General features: G+C 33.8%; 1 protein-coding gene across 1 annotated transcript in view; it reads left to right on the forward strand.

The window, feature by feature from the left end:
* Positions 1-8,238: 8,238 nt before the first annotated feature.
* The window catches only part of SGCZ (sarcoglycan zeta), a 459,573-nt gene continuing 439,918 nt past the window's right edge, over positions 8,239-27,893 (forward strand). The window contains exon 1 of the mRNA XM_055335292.1: positions 8,239-8,433. Within this exon, the coding sequence (XP_055191267.1) occupies positions 8,239-8,433 (195 nt within the window). The remainder of the gene's footprint in view (positions 8,434-27,893) is intronic.

Genomic DNA, 27,893 nt, shown 5'->3' on the forward strand with positions numbered 1-27,893 from the left:
TCCTATTTCCGTTCCTAATTTTAGAAAATAAATAATAAAACCTCACTGAGAGACAACAAAGGCTATTGGGCTCAGGAAGGGGAAGATGACTCTTTTATGCATACATTCTAGGTCCCACACATTGAAATCCAGATGGAGGAGGTTTGTGGTCATGGAGCTTCTGAAGAAGTGTTCTATGAAAGAGGATAGTGAATCTTGGTGCCACATGTCTCCATGCCAACTACCTGCAGACTTGAACCACAGCACAGCTGCTTTCAGTTTTGCATATGCTGATATGAGTCAGAATACTAGTGTAATAAGACCAAAAGCTGTTCTTACTGGATTGTGATGATTATAACCTGTCTATGTCATCCCCATTTTGTAGAGAGCAGCTGCTTGGCTTATCTTTTGTCATTGTTACTAGTTTGATGACCGCCACCTCTCTGAGAATGCACAGCTCATCTCTGGATCCCAACTTCATCACCTCAGTTACTCACCCCATATTAAGTATCCTCATTTCTTTTCCATTCTCTAGCTCTTATCCTGGATGTAAACTTGCACTGACCTCTGATTAATACTCCAACAGCAAACTCCAGACTCTCATCAAAAGTCCCATTTCTTTGCTTTTCTTTACCCTTGAAAAATTGCCTGTACTTACTTCACTTCTCTGTTTTCAGTTTTCTTTTCAGCCCACTGTAATTAGGCCTTAAGATACTCAAAGATCTTTTTAACTCTCTTCCTAGAAGATCATCATTTAAGTTTTATGTCAAGAGTCACTTCCTTTGTGAGGCATTCTCTTTTTACCCCTCTCTTTCTACCACTTTCAAAAGAGTCTCTCCCATTATATCTCCATGCCTATTATCTTCATAGCATCTATCACTATTTAATATTCTATTACTTATGTCACATATCTATTATATTATTGTGTTTCTCTTGTGGTTATTCCCTTCTGTGAGGCAAGGAAATAATAGCAAATGGTCTCTGCTATTCTAGTTAATTTCTCTCATATTCCATCCAACTCAGTGGACTTCACTAGAATTCCCTGGGGCTAGATTATTAGTGATGAACCATGTTTAGGTCATTCTGGATTAATTCATTGTATTCTAGTTTTTAAATGTTATGGTATTAAATTTACTTAACAAAATACCCCCCCCCCAAAAAAAATAACCCTTTCTGAAAACCAGATTTTCCACACCTTTGGAGACAAGTATGGAAAAACTCACAATGTCTATTTGCCTATGCATCTTTCATTTAACCTTATAAAATTATGATGGACATTTTATTCACATTATCAAGATTTTTAAAGTATGTTTCTTTGTAAAGAAAGTACAAAATCCAACTTTGAATAAGCCCTTTCCTGAATTGCACACAAATACAAGTAAATGCATTTACCTTAGTGTGAATGCTGATAGCTGTCTTGATCCAAAAAGGCTGAAGACTTCTTTGGTCTTACCTAAGAATTCTGGGTATTTTAAGTTATTTGATTCTAAAAAATGCTTTGTAGACATGAAATATAGTATGAAATGGAATGGCAAAACTAAGATGAGGAAGGTTCTAATTACTTTATTAAGTAGCCAGGAGGAGTGAGTGTACTGAACCTTGAAAACCAAAAGAATTGCAAAGAAAGTATTGAGAAGTAGGATGCTGAAATTATATAGTGAATGAAGGTAGAGAGGACTCTAAACCAGAGTGACAGCTCAGTGTGGTGATGTTTTCTCTCAAGAAATCATGATCATCTCTCTCCCTTTTAGGAAATCTATTTTGCTGATCTGAGAAAATAAGTTTCTCTGCAAGTGTACATGTGTTAGGTAGATTCCTTTAGAATGACAATATTATTTAGTGATATTTTCTCTTTTATTTACAGAATTCTCAAAATGCCTAGGGAACCAAGATATTTCAGAATATTTTTAATACTTGAAAATGGATCAACAGCTAACATTTTAGGCAAAGGTTGTATAAGTTTCAATTCTATAAGAGTTTGCTTAATCTCTTAGAGTACATTGTCACACTTCTTTGCTAGTACTACTACTGCACTGCAATGGCTACTTAAATGTTTTGTAATTTTTTTATTTTTTTTTAAATTTTTTAAATTTTATTTATGATAGTCACAGAGAGAGAGAGAGAGAGAGGCAGAGACACAGGCAGAGGGAGAAGCAGGCTCCATGCACCGGGAGCCCGACGTGGGATTCGATCCTGGGTCTCCAGGATCGCGCCCTGGGCCAAAGGCAGGCGCCAAACTGCTGCGCCACCCAGGGATCCCATGTTTTGTGATTTTATAAAACACCAACACCCCCAAAATTTAAAAACCCAGTCAAGAAACTGGCAGAAGACATGAACAGACATTTCTCTAGAGAAGACATACAAATAGCCAGCAGACACATGAAAAAATGTTCAACATCACTTGGCATCAGAGAAATACAAATCAAAACCACAATGAGATACCAACTTACAGCAGTCAGAATGGCTAAAATGAATGACTTAGGAAACAGCAGATGTTGGCAAGGATGTAGAGAAAGGAGAACCTTCTTACGCCGTTGGTGGGAATGCAAGCTGGTACAGCCACTCTGGAAAACAGTATGGAGGTTCCTCAAAAAGTTGAAAATAGAGCTATCTTATGACTCAGCAATTGCACTACTAGGTATTTATCCCAAAGATACAAATGTGGTGATCCAAAGAGGCACCTACTCCACAATGTTTATAGAAGCAATGTCCACGATAGTCAAATATGGAAAGGGCCCATCCATTGAAAGATGAATGGCTAAAGAAAATGTGACATACATATGCAGTGGAATATTACTCAACCATCAAAATGAATGAAATCCTACCATTTCCAATGATGGATGGAACTAGAGTGTATCATGCTAAATGAAATAAGTCAGTAAGAGAAAGATAAATATCATATGATTTGACTCATGTGGAATTTAAGAAACAAAACTGATGAACACAAGGAAAGGGAAGGAAAAATAAAATGAGATGGAAACAGAGAGGGCGACAAACCATAAGAGACTCTTAACTATAGAAAGCAAACTGAGGATTGCTGGAGAGGAGGTGCGCAGGAGGATAGGTAACTGGGTGATGGGCATTAAGTGGGGCACTTGATGGAATGATCATTGAATATTATATACAACAGATGAATCTCAAAAAAAAAAACCAATAGACAAATCTCTAAATTCTACTCCTGAAACTGATAATGCACTATATGTCAAATAAATGGTATTTAAATATTTTTTTAAAAATGAGAACAAAACAGGTCTGTAAGATTTAAGAAAAAAAAATTAAAGAAAACTCTACCTTTGTCTTTTTTGCACTTTGGATACTCTAAAATATGTTGTGATGAGGAAGGTATATAAAGTAATAATGTTAAGCTCATCTTTAAGAAAACACCATTGACTTTCTTAAGGTGATGAAAATAGCTTTCATTAAACAACATTTTTGTGTGTCTTCTAGACAGCCTTTTCTCTCACCCTTTTGTTATCCCATTTACTTTACAAAATCATTAGTGGCATTTGGTATATGTACAGAATTTCTATTGCTTTACAGAAAAAATCTTATTGCTCAAAAGACCATTTTCTTTGTAACTTGTGTTGGTTTTATTTTAGAGACTGAAGTTCTCATTTTTTTTTCTAAGACACAGTAATCTCACCTTCATGTCTAAGTAGAATTAGTAGAAATAGAATATTCTGAAGAACTTTGCTTTAATGTGAGATGAAAGACAATGCATGTTATAAGTAGTCACAGTGTTTGTGCCTTTTCACAGAGGAGCAATACAAGGGAAAGTCTCCTACTTGCCAGTCAGGCCTAGCCAAGTCTCCTACTTGCCAGTCAGGCATAGCCAGACTTCTACTCTCTCCTGCTCTCCTCCTATATCCATATGCTTCCTTTTCTTATGCCCTTCCTTCCCTTCCTTAATCTTCCCTTTGATGGTGGTAGTCCCTAGAGTTCCTTTGATCTTCCTTATATAATATATTTTCTACTTTATAATCATACCACTTTTAGAACTATAAAATCTCCACCAAAATCCTCAGGCAAAATTCTCATGGCATGCAGTCATCAGTTATAACATATTACACAGCAGTTGATATGTTGTACATCTCCCCTTGAGATAGGAATCCCATTCAGGACTAAAGATTGAGGCTAGTTTCAAGGAAATGTGAACTATTAACCTTAATAAAAATGACATTAAGCAAACAGGTAATTCTTTATATCATGAAAGAATTTTCTCTTGTACATCCAGTACTATTAGTACTTCTAATTCATTTAAAATTCTGATTTAACATATAAAAAATTTTTATTACATGGAGCATAATACTCTTCGCAAAATTAAAATATTTAACTGCATTAAAATAATTTAAAGTTACAGCTCTAAAATTAAAACACATTGGGGAAAAGCCAAAAGAATTGTGGATATTTGCATTTATCAATATACCGTTCCACATTTTATTTAGAGTAAGATTGGCTCAGTAAATACTACAACTTACACTTAAGTTATATATTTTATATAACATATATAGGCATCCCTCAGAGATATGGCAAGTTCCATTTCAGACCACCACAATAAAGCAAATATTTTGATAAAGTGAGTCATATATGTTTTTCGGTTTCCCAGTGCATATAAAAGTTATGTTTATTCTATACTGTAGTCTATTAAGTCTGTATTAAACTTATGTAGAAAGGAACAATGTGCATACCTTAATTAAAAATACTTTATTGCTAAAATATGCTAAACATCATCTGACTTACAGTGAGTTATATAATCTTTTTGCTAGTGAAGGATCTTGCCTTAACATTGATGGCTGCTGATTGATCATGGGGGTAGTTACTGAAGACTAAGGTGGCAGTGGCAATTTCTTAAAACAAGACGACAGTGAAGTTTCTTGCATCAGTTGACTCTTCCTTTTACAAATGATTTCTCCGTAGTGTGTAGCGCTATTTGATAGCGTTTTACCCACCGTAAAACTTCTTACAAAATTGAAGTCAGTTCTCACAAAACCCTGCTGCCACTTTATCAACTAAGTTTATGGAATATTCTAAATCCTTTTTTGTCATTACAATAATCTTCACGACCTCTTCACCAGGAATAGATTTCATCTCAAAAAATCACTTTCTTTGCTCATCCATGAGAAGCAACCCTTCGGTCTCTGTTGGAGTTTGATCATGAGATTGCAGCAATTTAGTCCCATCTTTAGGCTTTTCGTTCTAGTTCCTTTGCTGTTTCCACCACTTCTGCAGTTACTTCCTCCACTGAACTCATGAACACCTGAAAGTTGTCCATGAGGGTTGAAATCAACTTCATCCAAGCTCCTATTCTTGCTGATATGTTGACTTCTTCCCAGGAATAATGAATGTTCTTAGTGGTGTCTAGAATGGTGAATCCTTTCTGGGATTTCAATTTATTTTGCCCAGATCCATCAGAAGAATCACTAACTATGATAGCATTATGAGATGCATTTCTTAAATAATATGTCTTAGAAGTCAGAATAACTCATCTATTCATGGGCTCCAGAATGGATGTTGTGTTAGCAACATCACAAAAACATTACATTAATCTGGTTGTACATCTCCATCAGAGCACTTGGCTGACCAAGTGCTTTGGCAATGAGCAGTAATATTTTAAAATTAATCTTTTTGTGAGTAGTGGTTCTCATTAGTGGACTTAAAATAGTCACTAGTCATGTTGTAAACATATATGCTATCATTTTCGCTTTGTTGTTCCATTTATAGAGCGTATGCAGAATAGGTTTAACATAATTCTTTAGGGCTCTAGGATTTTTGGATTGATAAATGAACATTAACTTCAACTTAAAGTCACCAGATGCATTAGCCCCTAGCAAGAGTCAGCCTGTACTTTGAAGCTTTGAAGCCAGGCTTTGATTTCTCCCTTCTAGATATGAAAATCCTAGACGTGTTTTTTTTCCAACACAAGGCTATTTCATCTACATTGAAAATCTGTTGTTGAGTGTAGCCACCTTCCTGAATTACCATAGTTGAGTCTTCTAAATAATTTGCTTCATTGCTGCAGCTTCTACATCAGCACTTGTTGCTTCACCTTGCACTTTTATGTTTTGGAAATGGCTTTTTATTTAAACCTCATTAAAAAAAAATGAACCTCATGAAATCAGAGAGGGAGACAAACCAAAAAGACTCTTAATCATAGGAAACAAATTGAAGGCTGCTGGAGGGGTGGGGGTTGGGGGGCTGGGGTAACTGGGTGATGGACTTTAAGGAGGGCATGTGATGTAACGAGCACTGGGTGTTATATAAGATTGATTAATTACTGACCTCTACTTCTGAAATCAATAATACATTATATGTTAATTAATTGCGCTTAAATAAAACAAACGTTTGTGCAAGAGGAAAAAAACCCTCATGACCCAACCTCTGCTAGCTTCCATCTTCTCTGCAGCTTCCTCACCTCTCTCAGCCTCCAGAGAATTGAAGAGTTAGGGCCTTGCTCTGGATTAGGGTTTGGTTTAAGGGAATGTTGTGGCTCCTTTGATTTTTCTTTTTTTTTAAATCCAGACCACTAAGACTTTCTCCATATCAATGATAAGGCTGTTTTTCTTTCTTATCACTTCATCTGTTTGCTGGAGTAGCACTTTTAATTTCCTTCAAGAACTGTTTCTTTGCATTCACATCTTGACTGTTTGGCCCAAGAAGATAAGCCTTTCTTACTAAGTTTAATCATTTCTAGCTTTTGATTTAAAATGAGACATACAACCCTTCCTTTCACTTGAACACAGAAGCCATTGCAGGATTTTTCATTTGTTAAGTTTTTATTTAAATTCCAGTTTACATAGAATGTAAAATTAGTTTCAGGTGTACAATAAATATAAGAATTCAACAATTCCATACAATAGCTGATGCTCATCACAAGTCATTGCAGGGTTTTTAATCAGCCTAATTTCAGTGGTGCCCCAAAACAGTTATTAGTAACACCAAAGATCTACTAATCACAGATTACCATGGCAAATATAATATTAATGAAAAAGTTTGAAATATTGTGAGAATAACTAAATGTGACAAAGAAATACAGATGAACAAATGCTGTTGGAAAAAAAATGGCACAAATAGACTTCCTTGCCTCAGGGTTGCCAAAGATCTTCAATTTGTCTGTAATGCAGTATCTGCAATGCACAATAAAATGACACACAATAAAATGAGATATGCCTGTATTTTATATTAGCTGACAGGTAATTTTAATTCTTCATTGATGTTGTTTTTATTTTGGTATATTTATGCAGCATTATTTCTGTTGTCTTATTTGTTTGACATGCGTAATAAGAGAAACCTGATGAATCCTAAAGAGGAAAAAATACACTAAACTAAAAAAACTTATTGCATTGGAGAAAATTATATTTTATAACAATTAATCTTTTTATCCTTCAGGTAATGAATGAGTTATTCTAAAGACTGTATGCCTAGTACATACTCTTTACTTTTCTTAACCATATTTCTTGGTTGTATCTGGCAGATAATATATTTGCTTTTTAAAAGAATTAACTTTGAACCTGAATGTATATATTACCAAGAAATACTACCACCTCTTTTTCAAAACTGATTTCTGTGTATACCAATATGTTTTATAATATTTGTGTAACAGGATAATACAATATAGTGTCTTTTTTTTTAGAGATCAATTCTATTGTGAGAACTCCATGAAATAAAACTAAAATAAATAACCAACAAAGTTCTAAGTAAAAGTATTAATTAAATATCTATATCTGTATAATCCTAAATAAAAGTGTATTTTCTTCCCAGAGGTTCTTTCAAATACACTTTCATTTTATTAAAACATATGCCCTGAGCACTAATATCCTGTATTTTTAGATAAAGGTACAGAAATATCTTTTAATAAAATTGGTCTCTGTCTACTCCAAAGAACAGGTGACACTTACTCCAAGAGTAGCTGGGATATGCATAGAATTTTAGGTTATAGACACCTGGGAGTAGAGTGGATCATCCTCAGAGTCTCCTGAAAGAAATAGCTATTATTAGAATTGGGCAAATGACTGAAAATAATATACATCTTAGTAGTATCACAGTTAAACAGCTCTAAAAAGCAGCACTGATGATGTGGTGTGAGGGGTTTTGTAAGATTTTAATCTTATTTAATTAATTTTAATTGCACAGAAGTAGTTCTTTGAATACTCACTGCCCATTATTTGTAGATATATTGTGCCTTTTGATTTAAAAAAATCATTTGTTTTAGTTTTGAATGCTTCTTTTCTTTCTTTCTTTCTTTCTTTTTTTTTTTTTCAGATGACACGAGAACAATATATACTGGCAACACAACAGAACAACCTGCCAAGGGCTGAGAATGCACAACTTTACCCGGTGGGGATTTATGGATGGCGAAAGAGGTGCTTATACTTCTTTGTCCTTCTGCTGTTGGTTACCATGATAGTTAACTTAGCCATGACAATATGGATATTGAAAGTGATGAATTTCACTGTGGTAAGTACCACCATGACTTTATATCTATTGCTTTTGGTTCAAAGACGATATAGCACTGTTATTTTTATTTTAAGTGAAAGTTATTTATCTTAATCTTTACAAGTATATGTATTGAAATTCCAAAGACTGTGATATATTAAGACTGCATTCACTATGTGTTCATGACACACATATGATATTACTACCTATCCTTTAAATGTGGGGAATTGAGATCATGGTATAGTACAGGATACTGATTCATTAGCAGTTAGAAACCTTTTAACCTATAAATGTAAACTATTGCTTGCTAAACCTGGTAATCTAGGAAAGGGGTCTATATTTTTAGAGATGATATTTTATGTTAAAATTAATATTAGACATCACAAGTGCTTTCAAATTACTTTACATAGAGTATTTGCCTCTCTCTATATGGTTTCTGTGTAACATACTGCATGATTACATCTAAACCCTGAAATTTTTCATGGACCACATAGGCCAATGTCTGTAATTGTCACCAGGTGGTGATCTCATTCTTTTGGAGCACAGACATGGTAAATATAAGATACACCAAAAATTAAATCACTCTTTCATGAAAAATACTAATTTAATAGCAAAATAATTATATTACTCATTGATAAATTTTGCTTTAATTTATTGAATGTGTACAATAAACATATGAGCCTGGATTATCTGGAAAAATTAGCTGCTTCAGCAAAGTTAGGAGCTCCCTTTGTATTGTCTAGCTAAATTCTTAAATTTACTCTCCTCTGCCTTTGCTTAAAGACCTAAGGTATCTTCACATTCAAGCAGGTATCTTATACTTGCTGACCAGACTGCTCTTATTCTTTAGAACTCTGCATCCTCAGGGGCAAGTGTAAAGCTAGATATTTAACTTCACTCATCTTTGTATATCGGGTTGCTTCTTTTTGTTGTTGTTGTTTTTAAACTCTGCTGTGTATTGATTTAGCAAGGATGGTTTCTTTCCGAGTTCACTAACATGTAATTGTAACTTGAAACAGAATCTCAGAAAGGAAAATGAGCCCAGCATCTGTCCATTGTGTTAGGGCACTGTGGTTGTGTACAGAAGGATCCTGGGAGAGCAGGTGGCCTAACCTTCCTGAGAGGAAAAACTGTAACAGAGCAAAGCATGATAGAAGAACATATGCTCATGGAGAAAATGAGCTGAGCAAGGGTTCCATTTCTCTGATACAGTGCAAATTTTGAAGAGTATTCATCAGAAAAGGAATGAAAGACAAAGAAAAGTTTAGCAGAACTCAGTATTCCAGGATTAAAGAAAATGACTATATCCTAGCAATGGATATGTGTTCAGGGTCACTGATCAAGGCCTAAGAGGCTGTGTGTGGTGGCTAGAGGTGGAGTTGGGTGCTACTAGACAAATTATTGCTTTAAGAGATGCTCTGGTAATATATCTGAACTATTTTGTCTTAAGTGTTGACTCAGTGTCCCCGTCCCCCACTCATTGAGAATATTTTGGCAGAGATTATACTAATTTTACTCCTAGTCTTTTAGTTCTGAGCTCTGCTCCTGTCTTCTCTTGCTAGTGTCTGGGCTTCACTAATGATTCATTTATCACATTTTAGAGGCTGGAAATTCTTTTATATGTTTTTGACTGTCAGCCAAATTAGCAGTTGTTGACAGCAACTTTTTCAACCTCATTTTTCTTAACAAAACAAACAAAAGTCACTTTGAAACAAAGAGTATAATTTTCTCCAAGATTTGAAATTTCAAGTATTTGATTATCAGAGCATCTTTCTAAAGCTCACAAAAGTTGTGATCTACTCTCTCACTTCAGGAGCCTTGATTCTATCCAGTGACCAGGCCATGGAAATTTTCAGATTCAAGCCCTGTAAGTTTCTCAAACATATTTAAATTAATTAAGAAAATAAACTTAAATGCATAATTACATGGCTGCATGCATCAAGCTCCCAATACCTTGCCTCATGCTGAGGTCATGGCTGGATAAGCCAGCCAAGAGAAATAATTGAAACAATCACCTTTGTCCTCAGGATCCATGCAGGCCTCAGGGTTTCTGTCACCTATGGAGCTATCTAATTTGAACCTCAGCTGGCCAAAATGTAAATGTCAACATATTCCTGGGGATAATGAAAAGGAGTTCATTTACATAAGAGTTTTGGTGTTTATTTATTTACTTATTTAATTTGTAAAACCACAATGTTGCTTTTTAATAATCAACAAATAGAAGGTTATTCTTTAGCTACGTAAGCTATTTGTATGTAAGTGAAATAAGTGGAAAGATGAAGTAATTATTGTGTTAAAATACTCTTTGTAAGGTAATATACTCTCCATCTCAGTGCAGTAATTCATAATTGTTCAGAGAAAATTTGAATTAGTTAAATAGTTGCTGAGTTTAGCAGTTCTGAGTACTACACACCAGATTAAGTTATATGAATTTGAAAATTGTGAAATAATTTGTAATCCTCTTACATTAGAACAGTAACAAAATCAATTTTATGTTTTCACCGGTGCATTATAATTGCATCTATCTCTAGAGTGAATACCAGAAACCAGTTGCCATACTATCATTAGAAGTAGTAAATGATGTACAAATTGTTTGGGGAGTATTATTGATTTACCCAAAATGTATTTCTCTTTCATCATTACAGTTTCTATCCAGTCCATGGGAATGTGTGTTTGTTAGCATCTTTTACTTCAGCAAACTTGGCATGTTACTATTATCAAAATACTGTGTTTTTAGCCAGGGTAGCTGCCAACCTGGGTTTATGATGCTTCTTGAAGTCCATCATTATGACTAGTGTTATACATGATCTGTGTGGTTGATATGACCTTATTCTGTTTCTTATTCTGTGGAAAATAAAATCACACAGCTATTGAGATACCCAGGTGCAGAGAATCAAGAAAAAGGAAATTAGTTTATACTATAGGATGAAAGGCTTAGGATAGATATATACCACAATTTCTTGTCTATGAGAGTTGATTAATGTAGGAATGAACTGAAGAAAGAGATTGTGAAGTTTCATTCTCTCAAGATCAGTATAACCCAATTACGTGTTTGCGTTGTTGTTCACGTTGGTGCTGGCTAATTGGCATAATAGCTATATGATTCAATGTAAATGGACTAGTCTAGCAGATCTGTCGAATCTAGGCATTCTGCTAACGTGATATGCTTCTTTGGTTCAAATGCTCATCCTAAGTAAGTTAATTTTACATTTGAACACTGAAAATTAATATAATAAAGTATTCATTTTAATCACAAGAGTACCAAGTAAATGTTGGTAGTATCAACTGCAACTTCATTTGATTAGCTATGCTAACTAGGCAGCAAAAGAAGGATGGAAAAATAAATGCCATTTATTAAGCAAAGCGGGGGATGAACGTCATGAATATTGGAACTGAGAAGCCATGAATACCAAGATATGGGTACTAATTGAAACAATTGATCAATTGAATAAATTGGAAAACAAAATTCTTAGAGACTTGTGTGATTGTTGGGATGAATGTTAGCTGAAAGGAGATCCCATAAGAAGTAGGAATGAATATGGTAGCTTTTTAGGATTAAAAAGGAACTGGGGAATCTTTAGTTCAGCCGTCCACATACTCTTAGGGGTCACTCTATGACATTCTCTCCATTTGGTCACTTAACACCGGCTTAAACCCTCCTTTGGATAAGCAAACCATTGCATTAAATCACCAGATAGTTGTATTGTTGTTTAGTGTCTTGCAATTTTGTTGCATTCTCTCTGTATATAATTCCAATCATGGGATGCTAGGTGCATTCTTTCAAACTGACATGAATTTATCATTTTATTAAGACTAGTTTGTTCTAATACATAATACACACATATATACATACATACACAAAACACATGTATATATACATATTCAAATATACATACAGTATACATACATATACACATACACATATTCACATCAAGGATGTATATTCTGTTTAGATAACTCTTCTATATCTTTATTATTCTTATGCATCAACTTTGGCTTCCTTAGCAGCCATTCACCTTTCTTCATTTCAAATATTATCTATATTACATTATTATCATTATATGTTTGCAAGACTGTCAGCTTTTTAAAGATCTCTTTCTGTTTATTGCTGTTGGCCAGAACATCATTGATATATTTTATCATATTTTCTTTTCTTTTGGTGTACGTTTCTAAAGTTAAGAGAGAGCATATGTATCACTATATTCATTTTCTGCTTTCTAATGTTTTTTAATGTTGTAAACTTTATAAGATAATTTTGGGGAAATATGAAATAATATACATTTGCTAAGTTTTCAATCTTGTGCTCTAATACCTTGGTAAATGAAGTATCACATATTCCCATCTCACTTGTGTGACTATTCTTTTTCTTTATCTTCATCATTAACCCAGTGCATATTATCTATAGCCATTATTGATTTACCTAAGATGGATAAAGTACATTTGTGGTATGCTGTTATGTGTCAGTGTGTCCATCATCAAACTTTTTACTCCACAGTCATTTTCATTTCACTCTTTAATGGGACCATCAGATTGGAATAAACTTTTTCCATCTCTACGTATATAGCCAATTTTTATATTTATCAAAGCTGTGCCCCTATACCAAATGCATTTTATTTGTTTTTCAAATCTATGGTCATATGCTGGTTATGTGGGAAGCTTAAAGGAAATAACCTTTCTTAGCATGTTCATCACAGATTATTTCACTTTATATGACTTTGTTTATTGTCTGGTTTTCTTCCCCACAGATAGAATAGGGCTCAGCGTTTTTGAACCTTATTCCATTGCTGTATCCCCAAGCCAGCGGACAGTGCCTGACAGATAATTAGCTCTTAAAATGTATTTGTGGAAAAAAAATCCAACTTTAACATGTCTGTATTGAAAACTAGGTAAACTCTTCATTCACTGTGATTTGTGCCCTTCCAAAGACCTGCCTTGAGCTTGAAGAATTGATAAAAAGACTACCAGTTATCCTGTCTCTCTGTTGGTGTTTAAGGTCTCATAAGCACATGATAGGGTTCCATGGACTGTGCATTGGTATTTATTAACTTCTGGATTGATAAAGCAGTTTGTGTTCAACACATCAAGTTTAATATTCTTAGCAGACCCTGCATTTAAGCTGTAACATATTTTAGGAATGAAGTTACCCATATTAGTAGTACAGAGAATTGCCATTATTAACACTTTAATTTATTTATTATGAAATATTTTATCCTACAAAAGGATTTCCATGTAATATATATTTGAATCAGTAATAATAATAGCAATAATAATAAGAAACAATAAAATGAGCACCAGTTTCCTCATCATCTAGCTGGAAAAATAAATTCCTAACTCTATCTATAAAGAACTATAATCATAAAGTGATTGAATCAATTTATATTACCTCCAGCAACCTGTAAAGGTTTCTTTTGTTCACTTTATCTCTTAACAGAGAATTGCTAAATTGATACTTCTTAAGCTACAAATCTGACACCCAGTTAATTGATAAAGATCCTTTTTATTGGTTTGTTTAGATGTTCCTTTCTGACAGATTTATTCCTGTATCTATTTTTATTCATATGTCTTATCTCTGTGGTAGTTACTTACTATGTTGCATTAGATACATAATTATGGTTCATTTAGATATAGATTGTTATCTTCCACCAATTTTCTCCCAGTCCTGATGCAAGCAGACTGGGTCCAAGGACCCAGGGAAGGGTCCCACAGGATGAGCCAAGAGGCTCCTTGGCTTCACACCAGATAGAAATCAAATGTGAGGTGGAGAATATGAAAAGAGAGAATAGTGTGAGTGACAGGTAGAAAATAGCAGATGGAGTGTCTGAGAGACTGGAGGAGAGAAGAATGAGACTCATTGCTTGGGGCTAAAGGTTTATATTAGGAAAGGGTCTAAGATATCTGTTCCTCTAGGAATGCACGGTAGGGGCCAATCAAATTCAGTGAATAGGTATTATTTCATAAATTACCGAAAGTGGGGGTATTGATCCCAGTTGGCATCAGCTGAGGTTTGTTTGAAGCTAACGTCCTGAAACATGTTTGGGACCTGGCTCTTCTTAGGTATTATCAGGTGTTTGGGGCTTAGGACAAAACTCAGGGAATGATTCACTTTTTTGCTTCCCCCATTGAGGTGGGAACGTGACTTCTTTGGCTTATCAGAGGCAAAATATGGGACAGGAGTAAATGGAGCCTAGCATAAAAACAGTAGAGACAGAGCTTTTCTACAATGGAGTCACTTCAGTTTCCCCACTTCAGTTCCATTAATGGGCGAATACCTCAAGGAGCAGAGCTGGTTTTATTGTCATATTTATCTTGGTGACATGCCCAGGAACATACTAGGTGGTGATACATTATTTTTGATTGCCTTTTTGTAAATTTAAAAAATCTAGTTTCACTTTCAGTAAAGGGAGCCTCAAATTTAATGTCTTAATGTTTCTGCTTATTCTCTCTGTAAAACTGCTTCAGATTCCAGTTTGTTTCCATTTTTACCTTGCAGGCTTTTGTTTTTAGCTGAAATCTCACCCTCCCCCATTAAAAGAATGGCATCCCTCAAGTCCTTTCACATCTTTCAGCCTCTCGTGACCACCTTCCCATGACAGGAAGACAAGCAGAGCACATTTTTTCCCAGAATCCTAGAGCTCTTAAGTAAGATGGTTTTTTTAGCGAAAGTATAGTCCTTTGAAGCTCCAATTACTAGCTCTGATTCCCTCGGTAATGACTACAGTAAAATCCCAGTCTTTTCTTTTTTCATGGGGAAAAAAAAAAGCTCCGCTTAGATTTTTATGTAAAAATATTCTTTTTCTATACTATCCTACTTCATCTTTTGAGGCAATATCTGTTGATAATTAAGAGATGCCATAAGCTGGCAATTACTTGTAAATGACTACCAAATCCCAGAACTTTTGTGCCATCAGTTGTTTACAATCCTTCTAGAAAAAGTAATCAGATGTTCAGGCATGAGAGAAAAACACTGTGTTTCCTGACTTCCAGCATCTTTTGGGAGGGCACCTGCTGCTGAGAAGCCTAAGCCTGCTCACCATAATCACACATAACTTTCCCAAATGCCTCTTCATGTAACAGTTGAAGTCAGTGGAATATTAAGATTTTCTAGACATTTGTTGATCTAATTTGGTCTCATGTCTAGAGGGTATTTGTGATTTTCTGAATTTGCTTTGATTAAAAAAAAGTCATAAGCACAACAAACAAAATAAACATCCAGTAATTTTAATATAATTCCAGTTAGTGAAAGAAAGAGGAAAGGGATCAATAACAGCAGAAAGTAGAAAAAAGAAATACTTTTATTCAAGTAGCCCACAAGGGCAGAAGTAGGGGTATGAGTTTTGTCATTTGTATTTCTCACAGAATTGTTATAAAACATGGATTCAGGGGCACTTGATGGGACGAGCACTGGGTGTTACTCTGTATGTTGGCAAATTGAACACCAATAAAAAATAAATTTATTATTAAAAAAAATTAAATTAAAGGGCAGCCCCGGTGGCCCAGTGGTTTAGCGCCGCCTTCAGCCCAGGGTGTGAACCTGGAAACCTGGGATCGAGTCCCACGTCAGGCTTCCTTCATGGAGCCTGCTTCTTCCTCTGCTTGTGTCTCTACCTCTCTCTCTCTCTCTCTCTCTCTCTGTGTGTGTGTCTGTCATGAATAAATAAATAAAATCTTAAAAAAATAAAATAAAACAAAAAAATAAAAAATTAAATTAAAAACTGAGCCTTAAGTTCTTTCTAGTAGACATTCATTCCTCTCAAAACCCACATATGATTTTGTATATTCAACAATAGAATACCATAAAATGATCTATTTTTTATTCAAAGGTGTTATAATACTAGGGGAGAAAAACCTTGAGTTTCTACTGCCTGCTAGTGACATATTTTCCCATGAAAATTGATGTCAAATATATCTCCTTGGTGCTGGTACTGCTAGATACTTCTCATCAGCAATCAGGTAGTGGTTGAAAGAATGAACTTTGGGTCCAGATCTTGCTTTTGACCTCATTAGCTATGTTGCCTTTAGCAAGTTATTTAAACTATGACGTAGTTTCTTACTCTGTCAAATGGATACAAGTTTTTTTTTTATTAGATTATTATAGGCATCAAAACAATGAAAATAATGACAGTTCTTCAGATATGCCTGGTAGATACAAGTCTCCCATGGTTTGCAGTTATATACCCTTACTCATTTTATGTGGTTCCAACTTCACAGTTATTCCAGATATCATGTGAATTAACTTGATTCTGTTCAAGTTAAGTCTAAAATGTAAGGAGCACCTGGGTGGCTCAGTCAGTTAAGTGTTCTACTCTTGATTTTGGTTCAGGTCACTGTCTCAAGGTTATAAGATCAAGCCCCACTTTAGGCTCTGCACTCAACGCTGAGTCTGCTTGTCCCTTTCACTCTGCTCATTCCCCATACTGCTCACACTCTCTCTCTCAAATAAATAAAATCTTTAAAAACATTATTTAAATATGAAAATATAAAACTGTCCTAGAAAGATAAAAGGATCTTGAATTCATGTGTATTAATAAATAAATAGTAAATAAATTATGGTGTTTATAGTCTTATTTATGCTAATGATATGCATAAAGGCTGGGAGCATGAGCTTTTGTGCCACACTGATTCACATTCAGGCCCCATCACTGCTGCGAGTTCCTGAGCCTTCTAACTCTAGTATTTTTCCATCTGTAAAATGGTCAGTGGTGTTGACCCATAGAGATGTGAATGACACACATTATTTCCCTGCATTATTAGATGTTAACAATTAAAATTATTTTACTTGATACATTTTATCATAGAAAATGACATATTTCCTTAGAATGATCAAAATCATAAATATTTCTTTTGAAATTATAATTTAGTGATGAGATATAAAAAAGTATATTTTAAATTTCTAAGAGGAACCCTTTAGCTGTCAAACATCATAATTATTTTGGTGACCATAAGCCTTTTTTTTTTTTAAACTTGTATTACCTAAAAGTGACCCTACTGGCTTGTTTGAAAGAAGGAGCTCATTTACCAGAGAGCACTAATCTTTTTGAACAATTTGGAAAAAATATAATTAACTAGATGATAGAAAGGGATGTGTGTTCTTAATCCTAAATATTCTGAGTTTCTTTGATGTTCAGAGTTTTAAATTGTTATCTGTTTGAGATAATGTATTCTGAATATTTTATCACATCCCAAATTATAATCTTAGGATATAATCTTTGCATGGTGAAGTTTAAGATGTCTGGGAGCCCGTATTTATTTAATATGTAGTTTGTATTCAACAAGATTGTGTGCTATATAGACCTGTCCTTAATGAATTTCACAACACTGCAAAGTAAATATTATCCCCTTTGACAGTAAAAGACACAGAAACTTGGGGAAATTAAATAAACTTCCCAAGGTCACATTGATGAGCAAGGTTAGAAGCATGGGTTCTACAATTGTAAAGTCCACATTCTTTGCACTACCTTTCATTGCATTAATGTTATCAAAATTAAATTAAAATTAAATTAGTTCAGTATTCCTCATTAAATGATTTACCTCCCTGTCTACCTCAGTGCATTCATACAACACTATTAAATATATGACTATGACATCACTGCTTTTTAATTACATTTTGAATTTGTTGGACAAAAGATACCTCAATTCTCTAAGCTTTTATTAATTTAGTGGGGAAACATACCTAATCTCTCATAGTCAGTAATTAAAACAGTGAAAACTCCTCTGTAAGTTCTGAACATGACTGTACTTTTGATTTTGGCAAAGTGAGCATTAGGTTTAATTTCTGGATACAGCAATGGTGCTTATTAATGGCATCTTTATAAGAGACAATGGTTTTCATAAAGGCAGTTTTATGCCTATGTTCCAATCTTTGCTCTGGTTCAACTGTATTTTGCTGAGAAGTTAAGTACTTGGCCATGAAGAAACCACTCTGAATGATTTAGGATCACAGCTCTTGTCCATCTTTCTGGGCTGCCATTGCCATTTTCCCAGTTAATTCCTCTGTGCATGAATCATGGTGCCCACCCCAAGCCAAGATGGGGCACTACCTTCTGTGGCACCATAGTCATCCTGAGGGAGAGACGCCAGCAGTAGGAGCCTGCCTGCTGGAGAACCATCCGGTCTGCACCGCCCCTCAGTGTGGTGTGTAGATTTATTACAGAATTGATGAGAGTGAATGATATAGTTAATGTTGCAAGACTGTTTCCATTATATCCCTCTGTTTGTACCTCTTCATAATTTTCTGACAAATTGTCCCTCTCAGATGGAATCTTTCATGCTTAGTCTTAGCCCAGCAGTCCATTTTCTTTCCTTGACTTTATAAAGAAAAATTTAGTCATTTTTACCCTAGTTCAAACAAGTACCAAATAAGTCTTTTTACTGAAACAAACTGCAGAAACAGTGACATAACCTAAATCATAAATCATATCTATCACATGCAAAATGAAGTATGCTAGAATATTAGATATTTTGGAGGGGAAAACAAAGAATTAAGAAAATTAGTTATTGAATAAAAAAGTTAAGACAGTACAAAGTTGTTAATTTATATGTTTCATAAATTTTCTGTGATAGAGAGCTGGAAAAGACTTCAGTTCAGCGCCTATAGAGAAAATGGAAGTGCAGAAAAATAAAATCACTCACACACATGGGTAACTCAACAGCCAGAATATAAAATATGTTGGGTCAAATTGAACTTAAGGTAATATGTTTCACATGTGTGATTATTCTCACATATAATAACATATAGTTTGTCTTACGTAATTTGACTATTTTAGTGAGAAATTTGGGGATTATTTTAACTAAAACTGAAGTAACAGTAATTTTCTTAAGAAAGGGTAATGTTTTACTATTTTGCTACTTTGTAAAAAAAAATTTCTTTTCAAAAGCATACTTAAATGTCATATTTGTTGTTCCAAGTAAAGAATATTATTTTCATAAAATTGATCTTATTGGGTAGGCATTCATATGGGTTTATTAATTTAAATAGTATCACCATAGACCTTCTATTTGCTAGTTTGTAAAGTCCCTAGATCAAATATATGTTAATACTGCATAATAGATTAATAGCACTAATACAACACATTTAGTTTGCTAAATAAATAGTTTAATACTTAGTTTTAAATACTTGTGGAAATTCACCACGAGTGCTCTTGCAAATAATTGGAAGTTATTTATATCTGGTGATGACTATCATCTAGGTAGCCATTTGCATTCTTCCCAAAGTGTGAGTAATGGTGCATAAAATATCTCCAAGTGTGTTCAAGTGTACTTCAACATGTCTTATAAATTATGTAATTGAATGATGTCATTAGAAAGTAAAATAACTGTTTTCTTGCAATTCACATATTTTTGGCATCCCCAATTTTTGTATATTTCTGGATTTAAGAGATTTGAAATACATGAAGTGCCTTTTACCACTGATAAGTCCTTTATTCTGCTTTGATCTAGGGATTTATTAAACTAAATTGCAGAAACACTGTGCATTTGCTAAAAGTTTCATATAAACTGACCACGTTTATCTCATGATGCCCATTTTAGAAGAGAGAAGTATAAAAGTTAAATACAAATATGACCTAAATATGCATATGTGTGTGCATTACCAGAAGAAATATTTATTTTCGGTGTTCATTAGTCTCTAAAACATGACATTAAAAAGCAATACAAGTTACTTAAACAATATTTAAAATGAGTATATCTTCATTGTAGTTATAAATTTTATTCTAAAGCTCATGGTAAATTACAATTTTGTAAATTGAAATCTGTTTTTAAGTTACTTAAGTTTCTTTCTAATAAGCTTCATTTCTGATTGATGACTTAAAAGCAATATTAATTTTATACTTCTCTAGAAGCTCTAGTTAGCTGAAAATAAAATAAAATACTCAATTTTCTAGAAAAGCTCTTATAAATTTATTTAAAGTACGTTACTGTCTAGGTACTAAAAGAAAATTGGTGTTAGTAAAGAAGGAAAAAGGAAAAAGTATTCATGCAGCAGCAAGGTGTTGTATATCTTTTGTCTTAAATAATATGATATTCCTATGAGATACATACTATTACTATTACCTCTGTTTTTAAAGAGAAAATCTTACCCAACTTCAGGTAACTAAAAAGTGACTGAGTTAATATTTGAGTACTTGTTTATCTAACACAGCAGGTCAAAATGTTTCCACCCAATCAAGAATCATTCTACCATTGATATTATTCACAAGCCATTCTAGCCAGAAGAAAAATTTTCTGTGTAGGCAATATTCTACTATATGACAGTAATAAGTGTTAAGTCCTCATACATTTTTATAGGGCCATGAAATTGAAAATTTCTTCCTTAATTTTAGAATGGATAAGGTTATTAGTTTAATGACTATTAACTTATATTCTGTTGCTATATTTTTCTTTTGATTCATTATATTCATAGTAATTAATTATAACAAAACTACAGAATAATGGTACTTTCTATAACTTTTTCTGTCATCTGTAAAAATAAAAAGTAGTCTGTTACATGCACAGTTGGCTAAGCATCTGACTCTTTATTTCAGTTCAGGTCATGACCTGAGGGTTGTGAGACCAAGCCTCACATTGGGCTCCAGGCTGAGTGTGATGCCTGCTTAAGATTCTCTCTCTCCCACCCTCTCTGCCTCTTCCCCCCACCTCTCTTTCTCTCTTAAGAAAAAAAAAGTAATTCCAATATAAATTAATTATATAACCATATTTGACAGTAAAAATGTCCTTTCTGAGGAATGTTTTCCTTTAAAATTCATTCCAGTAAAAACGTTTTCCTTTCTGAGGAATAACTTGAAATTTGTATCATTTTTTATTTTTTATTTTTATTTTTTTTTCATTTTTTTTAATTTATTTTTTTTTTAAATTTTTTTTTAGTTTATTTATGATAGTCACAGAGAGAGAGAGGCAGAGACACAGGCAGAGGGAGAAGCAGGCTCCATGCACCGGGAGCCCGACGTGGGATTCGATCCCTGGTCTCCAGGATCGCGCCCTGGGCCAAAGGCAGGCGCCAAACCACTGCGCCACCCAGGGATCCCTGTATCATTTTTTAGATTCCAGATCTTCAGAGTAATTTGACATACAGTATATACCCCCCCAAAATTCAGAAATGTGGAGAAAAATTATAGTCAAAGAAGTATATCTTCTTTTTGTATACAGCAACATTAAGATCTAAATAAAAGGGGAAGTTAAATCTATAATAATAAATTTATGTATTAATATTATTAAAATTATTTTAAATTATATTAATGATTTTGAATAAATCTGTATCATATAGCTTCAAGTGAAAAAACTTTTAAATAATATATACAATATTATGTCAAGTCTCTAAAAAGAATTACATACGAAAATATAGTAAAAAGCAAAATAGTAAATGGTAATTATCAGTAGTGCTCTTACAAGTTTTTTTTTGTACTCTTTTCTGTAATCTTTATTCAATGAGTATGTATTTTATAATCAGTGGAAATCTATGTGAATCACAGTGAATTCACTATGTATTCTGTGTGGCATGTGAACCACCATCCGTGTGGCATCATAACACGGGCAAATAACAACCAGAATTATTTCCGATGGAGACATCTTTAGGCACTCTCCATTCTAGCAGTAGAGCTAGAATGAACCAGTAACCTTAAAACACCTTATTCCAACTGGTTTGAACTTGATCTGACCTAGAACTGAATTAAGGACATGTGATGAGGGCCTCGATTAGGTATCATTCTGTAATACACTTTGTGATCAACAATGTTATGTGACAAGTATGGCTTTGGTTATTTTATTTTCTGGGATTAAATACAACAATATGGGTTATCGATGAAAACCCAAATGTTTTTAAATCTTATGCAATAACACATGATGAGTACTTAAATATAATTCTATGCCAAGTGTTCTGTTTTATGTAAGAAAATGCAGAAATAAGTATTCAATTTTCAAAGCCAACAAACTTAATTTTTTTTTCAGAAGTAAATGTAACTTTGAAACCTGACAAGATCAATCTTTATTTTACAAAAGACACACTTGGTCCTAGATTTGCAACACTTTCTTGTTCTGATGTTTGTCCACTAAAAATAACATCAAGTGTGTCAGAAAAATCTTACCTAGAAAAACCTATATGGGAATCTAATCTTTGTTATGAATCCTTGAATATTAGATCAGGAAATATTTTAATTTTCCTCCTCAGTGGGTTTTTTTATATATATATTAAAGTGAATTTAGTCCTAGGAAATAGGATAAACTGAGTAACTAGAGACTTATGATCTCTACTTTACCACTGGGTGGAAAAGAGCCAAACTTGACTCCCCTGGTTACATTTTTCTTAATGAAGAAAGTACTTGACTCTGAAAGTCAAGAAAGGAAGTACTGACTAACCAAGTCTGATTCCTGCACCTACCGTGATATATATGAATATTTTTAAATGGAGCATTGTGTTCTCATTTGACAATTTCTTCCCTCTTTCCTTCTTTCCTTCTCTCCTTCTTTCCTTCTTTCCTTCCTTCCTTCCTTCCTTCCTTCCTTCCTTCCTTCCTTTCTAAGTTTTATTTATTTGAGAGAGAGTGTGTGCATGAGAGCAAATGAGAGAGACAAAGAGTGAGAGAACACAAGCGAGTGGAAGAAAAGGTCAGAGGGAGAGGGAGAAGCAGACTCCCAGCTGAGCGGGGAGCTCAGGGCAGGGGCTCCATCCCAGGAACCGAGGATCACCACCTGAGCTGAAGGCAGCTGCTTAACTGAGCCACTCAGATGTCCCCTCAGTTAACAGTTTCATTAAAATGACTTGATTATTTTTTTGTGTGTGAATATTCTTTACTTTTGCTTAAACACAAAGTAAACGTATAAGCCTTATAAAATAGCAAAACCTATGCAGGTCTGCCACAATGAGTATATAGACAACCTCCTCCACTTACTTTTCTGATGTATTTTACCCAATCAATATTCCTATTGGAATTTATCTGTGTTTGGCATGAAGAGCTGACTTCATAAGGCCAAACAACATACATTCAGTTCTTCCAAAGACTCTGTTTAAAGTAGCAATGCAATATGCTATTACATAGAAATAGTTTTCTAATTGTGATTTTAAGTAAAATTAGTGAAAGTTAATAAGTTACTCATTAACTAACACTTTTATTTGGATTTCTAAAAATAAATAGCTGTGGCCTATTTTATTAAAATTGTGGATAAGAATTCTTCCTGAGGATCATTTACCTCAGGTTTTATTTTTTTTTTTTAAAGATTTTAACTATGAGAGATACACAGAGAGACAGAGAGGCAGAGACACAGGCAAAGAGAGAAGCAGGCTCCATACAGGGAGCCTGAGGTGGGACTCCATCCCTGGTCTCCAGGATCACGCCCTGGGCTGAAGGCAGCACTAAACCACCTGAGTTACCAGGCTGCCCCATTTACCTCAAGGTTTATGAAATTTCCTGTTAATTATCTTAGAACTTGAGTAATTCCATACTCATTCAGTCAACCTTTTTAAGTGCCCCTCCCACATACACTGGAGAAATCCTGAGATTGAAGGCAGAGAAAAACTGCTAATGCCTTACAGAATTCCACCAATCAGAAAATCAAACAGCCATAGGCTTTGGGTGATAATGATGTCTTAAAACAGGTTCATGAATTGTAATATACCATTCAGTTCAGGATGTTGATAATGAGGAGAAGGTTATGCAGGTGTGGGAGCACAAAGTATGTAGAAATCTGTACGTGTCATTTAATGTTACTGTGAACCTAAAATTTCTGTAAAAATAAGGTCTATTAACATTATATACATGTATATATGTGTGTATGTATAGTGTATGTATGTATTATGTATATGTATTTATATCTATATATACACGCATATAAAGACATTAAAGAAATCAAGCAAAACCAAATTTCTATACTTGAGAGCCCCAGCCTTCCTTCCTCCAGTAAAGAATGTTTTCCTTAGTCATATCTGTAATTAAGAATAAATACATTCCCTTGATTTCTTCACTGAATTATGAGTTGAGTTATTACAAGGGCATTAATATTTTTAAATCAATTCAATACAACAATTTATATGATTTTTTTGAAACTATGTAGTGTAATTGGCTGAATTCTCTATTCTTTAGATAATGAAAATGTACTCTGAATATCTTCTAATGACCTGTTGACAGGTTAGATGTTTGTATGTCACCTGAAAAAATGTTTATGAAAAAGTTAGATCTGTTATCATTCTCCATATTGAATATTGTCCCAAAATTTCCTCTTTAGCTCTTTAATTAATAAGTCTTTGTGATACAGGTCCATACATGGAGAGGTCTACTTTGAGATACAGTAAGCTGTAACAATATTGTTCTAATTTTGTAAATTGTATGCGCTACTGAAAGAAGTTGACTTGTGATTCAGATTATTTCTATTTTTTTTTTCCTATAGCCAATATGTGAATACTCACTTTGCTCTTTTTGTTTCTAGAAAAAAATAACTGCATCGTAGCAACTTTCCACCAAAGGCAATTGACACTCTTGTTTAGGATCAACTAAATATCTTACCTGCTCATGCTTTGAGGTTTCTGATTATTATTTTACTCTAGATTCCCCAAAAAGTTCCATAAGTCATGTGGATATCTAACTGGAAGTTTCATCCAAGTCATGTTGCCTTAATTCATTTTTTAAAATTCATTTTATAAATATTTGTTCATAAGCTTTGTTTTATAAAACATATTTTATAAAAAAATCATGAACAGATATAGAAATTTTCAATCTAAAATTTATATCTATGACCTTTTGCATCACTTCTTTAAGGTATTGGGGATGTTATTTTTCAGAACACTCACGAGAACTCTGATGGTTTTGTATTGGGTAGAAAATTTATAATTTGGGAAGAAAATTATAAATTTCTAATTGCAACTCATTTAGCCTTGAATTCCAGCACAACTGTGAGAGCCTTTGGTAGTACAAAAGCAGTGTGTGCTCACAGTCACATTCACATATGTAAACAAACACATACACAATAGGAAAAAAAAACCCTTAATTTTAATTTATTGTTAAATCAAGTATTTTAAGCAATCTTGCTGTATTCTAACCAGTGACCTAAGTCTAAATTCTGAAACTGCAAGCAGAATTTAACACTGTCAGCCATCAGGACCTCTCCTGACCTTTTATTCTTATTTAGTTTCTCAAATAAAACACAGGGACTAATTGGCCAGTATTTGTGCTTGGGACAAAGGAAGGGAAGGACAGTATACAATGTGTATAGTCTAAATTCTAGGTGCCTTCAATGTTTTTTTGAATTTCATTGCTTTTTATGCTTATTTTATGCAAACTAGAACTTGAATAGAATTTAACCCTCGGTTAAAGTTGAGTGTTAATAAATCGAGTCAAATAAATTTTGAATGTAAAACATCTCATTAAATTAGCAAAATTGGGAATGGGAAGTACTCATTATTATTTTTGATATGGTTAATTTTTAAAGCTGTTTACTTTCTGTAGCCTCTAGCTTCATACAATTCTATTTTTGAAATTCACTTTCATTTTAGTACATACCTATCCATGGATATGATATGGGAGAGCTTGGTTCTTTCCTCATGCAGTTGAAGAATGAATCTTACAGACAACAGAGAGTGAGCAAAGCAATAGAAGTTTATTAAACAGAGATACAGAGAAAGCTCTCAGAAGTGAGAGGGTACTGGACAGGGTTGCCACTGAGGGCTTTTATGGTCTATCTTTTACAGAAAACTGACCAGGGAACTTAGTAAATTTCTTGTCAATACCAGAGTGGATTTGTAAATATGTCTATATTTAGAACAAACATAGTGGACTTGTAACTATCATAGTAACAAACCAGATGTTTTTGTGAATATAATGAGCCCAAACGAGGTGTTTCTTTCTCTCTGGTTAATATCTCCTCCATAATATTTCTGAGATTTCTGTGACCCTAGTCAGGTAGCCCATGCCCTTGATATTCTTGTGGCATCTTGGTTTGAGCACGGACTATTGATAACCCCTTAATGATATATTTCTGTGATTATTTAGTAGCCATTAAAGGAGGATACTCCCTAACATTTTGGAGCTAGGGATCCAGGTTTATTTTTTTCTGTTTTCACTGTTTTATCTCTGTTTTCTTGGTATGGGTAGGAATCTGACCCTGGGGCCTTTCAGTGTCCTTGGGGTTTACAGGAGCCCACGGATTCCTGGTACCCTGATTCTGGGCCTTTCCCTTATCTTTCCCTGCCTAGCCCTGTCTGCCCCTAACTCATTCCTACATCAGATTTACTTCAGTAAATCTATAATGTATAGCAAAAATGAATCCAGTGAATAAGAGTCTGGGAAATTCACTTGAAATCAATTGAAACAATATTATAGAAAGTGAACTTTTTGGTATTAAATATTAATAACCAACTATCTTAACTGGAGATTTCATAAATCTAAAATAGTCATTCATTAATAATTTTCAAATTTTTCTTTAGAAGAACCACATTAAAATTATTTATGAGATGTTTTCTAAAATAAATCTGTAAAATTAATGGAAAAGTTGAATTTATGGTGACACTATCATATTTCCTAGACCTCATGAAATTACATTTGAAATGTAAGACATTTTGAAAATCAAATATGAAATATCCTTTTTCTTTGCCTAATTAATTTATAGCTTAATTTATTAATTTACACTACACATTATTTTTGATGTAAGAACATTCTTATTTCCCACAAAAATATTCTGGAAAATTCTACTTGACTCAGACTTCATTATTTTCATCTCAGTGATAAAGCTAAGGATTTATTTCTACTTACAATATGTTTTTCCTTAAGATGGTGATGGCTTGAACAATTTAACCTTGCTTACAGGAGTGCAACATTCACTTCTTATAAAGAATCATACTTTTAAAATCCTAAAGAAATTGCTGAAGGATATAGTTCTCTAGAAACATAATAGAGAATTTGTCTAGTTCAAATTTTTAATAAGCTTAGTTATGAATATATCAAAATTATCATGATTTATAGGTAGAAAATAATATAAATATATTTACTTAGATTGGATATATATCTATTTATGGTTAATATAACATTTGCAGACTGAACATAAATGGACAGTTTTCATTAGAGATAAACAGAACTCCTATTTGCCAAATAAGTACATCTGGGAATAGGTGAAGTAACCTCTCAGACTGGCTGAAAAGCAGGTAATGAAAAATGCACATGACATAAAAACAGGGAATACTTTGTGACCAGAGATTTTGGAGAAGATTAGTAACAAATTACTCAAAAAGTATGTTAAGCGCATGGGTGGCTCAGTTGATTAAGCACCCGACTCTTGATTTTGGCTCAGGTCATGATTTCAGGGTCTTCGGATTGAGCCTCATTTGAGGCTCCATCCTTAGCATGGAGTCCAATTGGAATTCTCTCTATCCTTTTCCTTCTGCCTCACCCCCTGCATGCAATCTTTCTAAATAAATAAATAAACAAAATATTTTTAAAGCAAAAGTATATTGGGAAATATTTGGGGACATGGAATTTTGTAGAAAAATGGAAGTATATAAATAAGGG

Source organism: Nyctereutes procyonoides, unplaced genomic scaffold, assembly GCF_905146905.1.
Source record: "Nyctereutes procyonoides isolate TBG_1078 unplaced genomic scaffold, NYPRO_anot_genome, whole genome shotgun sequence".
Classification (NCBI taxonomy): domain Eukaryota; kingdom Metazoa; phylum Chordata; class Mammalia; order Carnivora; family Canidae; genus Nyctereutes; species Nyctereutes procyonoides.